The 2,791-nt window shown below is 39.7% G+C and overlaps 1 protein-coding gene across 1 annotated transcript in view; it reads right to left on the bottom strand.

Moving 5' to 3' along the window:
* Positions 1-1,429, bottom strand: part of LOC108747808 (proteoglycan Cow) — a 141,881-nt gene extending 140,452 nt beyond the window's left edge. Inside the window, exon 1 of the mRNA XM_018485612.1 lies at positions 982-1,429. Within this exon, the coding sequence (XP_018341114.1) occupies positions 982-1,083 (102 nt within the window). The 5' untranslated portion in view covers positions 1,084-1,429. The remainder of the gene's footprint in view (positions 1-981) is intronic.
* Between the last annotated feature and the right edge of the window lie 1,362 nt (positions 1,430-2,791).

Here is a 2,791-nt window from a genome sequence, read left to right on the forward strand (position 1 = left end):
ATGTTCTTTGGACTTTTCTAACAATCTTTCAGTCATCGCTTTTGGAAAAGCAATCACCATATTGTAACGTAAATAACTTAAAGTGTCTACTTAAAATGTTAATTTATTGTTTGCTAATATCGTTTTGCAAATAAGAAAGGCATTATTCAAATATTGCATATGAATAAATAATTCATAATTCGCATATAAATAAAAATAACGCGCGTAATTTGACACTTATTAAACAATTGGCAAATAACAAAGGTAGTATAAAAAAAATTGAATATACGAAAATAAAGTATTTTAACAATAAATCGATCGTTAAGAGAATTGCTGGGCAGAAATACGGCAGATATAAATAAAATGCAAATATTCTTGAATAATACGTGTACTTGATATTAATGATATTCCATTTATGGATTAAATGCATAAAAGTCTGTAGAAGCATTCTGAATGCGAATGCAGGAGCATCGCGCTATTACTTTTCCCCTTCGTTGTCAAAGCGACACGTTTTTACCGTGAAAAATTACAATATGCCAAGTTTTGTTGCAGCATGTAACTGCGCGTAACTTCGAATCGATGGACTACGGCATTCCTAACACGAAGGACCTTGGATTTCGAAGCGAGCGGCGAAACGATATCAAAAAGTGGTTGTTTCGCAACAATTCGCAACAATTCGCAACAGTGAAGCGCCACCCTTCGGCGGAGCCGTCGCTATTGTTATTGTCGATTATATGACACTTTGTATTTCCTGCATCAATATTCTATTTGATAACGAACGTGTCTTATTCTGCAGGATACGTCAAGGAGAGTCACGGATTCTCTCGGATTGGGCGATTGTATCAGGGATCAAGGCTGTCATCGCGTATCTCCACGAGCAAGAAATAAAAGGAAAAAAAAAAACAAAAAATTAACGAGCGACCTGTCAACGTCAAGTAATCCTCGCGCGATAAGTGTTGCACGCGAGAGGGTGTCGCGACAAAACGTCGTCTAGAAACTCACCTCTTCGGCGAATTCGAAATCACCGTCGAATCTCCTCTTGCATCTCACCCCCGTGGCAAGAACTAGCAGCACCGTGGCCGCGAGCATCCACGAGAATCGCATGGCTGAAATCGTCCCTCCGAGTCCTCTCCTTATCCCCGGAACCGTCACTTACTTCACCGCGGAAGACGCTCGCGCGCGCGGCGCGACAGAACGAAGGTGAGAGAAAAGAGATGAAATAGACACGCGCGAATTACACCGTCAAACGGTGGGAAGAAATATCGGGGGCGGTTGATGCGGACGTTGCAACCGATGATCGACGTCCGGCGCACGCGAAAACTCCGACTTGACGTGTATGTGTATATGTATGTTACGCGACGCTCGACGCGGAACGGAAACGCGCAGCTCGATAGCCGAACGAGTTGTGCTGTGACCGCGCGAGGTGAGGCGACACCGTCACTGCTGACTGCCGTTGGTTCATGCGCCGCCAGAGGTGCGCATGCTCATTGGTAGGATCCTCGACGAATTGCGCGCGGGGTGGGGGGGGGGGACGATAGCGCGCGCTATTCGCTTTCGCTCGGCTCTTATCGTCGTTCGCCGTACAGCTCGTGCACCTGTTCGGCTATCCTCGACGTGGACACGCCACGCCGCGTCCGTCGCTAGTCAATACATTCTCCAGCTGCTAGTTCACCTACCCACCTACCTACCTGATGTAGCCCGTGGCCCTGATGGAGAAAAAGGAAGAAAAGGGTTGAGGGGAATTTGTCGGAGAGGGACACCAGGGAAAAATCCAGTCCCGCTCTCCCTAGACGATCTCGGCCGTTCAACCTGATCGACCGCAATCTTTTTTTTTTATTCTTCATTCTCTTCGTTACGATTGCCATTACTATCATTGCTTTCTCTTGTTATTTTACTATAAATCGTAGTATTGCGTCCCTTAGAGGACAGAGATATCTATACAGTAAAAAGAAAAAAATTTAACTTTCTGGAATAACGGGGTCTTTTGTTTACTGACATTTATAACGTGGAATATTAAACTTCAGAATGTATGTCAATACATATTTTAATTACTATAAATATATTAACAATAGTAACTTTAGATGTAGATTTAATAAGTAATTCACTCGTCCTTGTTAACTCGTAAAATGCAACTGCTTTAAAACTCAAAATTCTTCAAGTATCATTTTTATATTAAATATTTTTAAAAACATCTAACAAAAAAAAACGAATACCTATAATATTTCAGTATTTTTTACAGTTTAAATTTATTACACATGCAAAAAAAAGTATACTCAATTTCTTAATATGCTTTTTTCGATCAAACAAAACGATTATAGATTATATTTAGTTTTCTTCTTCTACTTCCCAAAATATCCAGAAAAAGCCGTTTATTCGATCCTTTTAGTAGAAACGGTAATTTGCTTTTATACTCTCGAGACCTCAACTGAAGAATTTATTGCTCCAAAAGCCCACTCCACTTTGTAAGTCCAATGTGGATGCGTGTCACACGAAAGAATGTATATAGTTCCTAGTACATGTTGCTAAGTACATTTTCAGACAAGTACAAGTATTTCTTTGGAGATCACTATCGGTGAATCAATCATATCCAAGAACAATCGCGGTAAAGAACAAAAATAAATCAATTTATAATCAATCTATTCATTCAATCACGGCTTTTTTTATATCTTTTGAAAAATACCGGGAAAGAGCATCTTTGTCCATCCAAATTTTAAAAAAATGTAGAAAACAGATTTAAAATATACACAGAATTGGAATGTCTAAATATTTTCAAAGTGATATATCTAGATAAATATATATATATATATATATA

Source organism: Trachymyrmex septentrionalis, unplaced genomic scaffold (genome assembly GCF_001594115.1).
Source record: "Trachymyrmex septentrionalis isolate Tsep2-gDNA-1 unplaced genomic scaffold, Tsep1.0 scaffold20, whole genome shotgun sequence".
NCBI classification, from domain to species: domain Eukaryota; kingdom Metazoa; phylum Arthropoda; class Insecta; order Hymenoptera; family Formicidae; genus Trachymyrmex; species Trachymyrmex septentrionalis.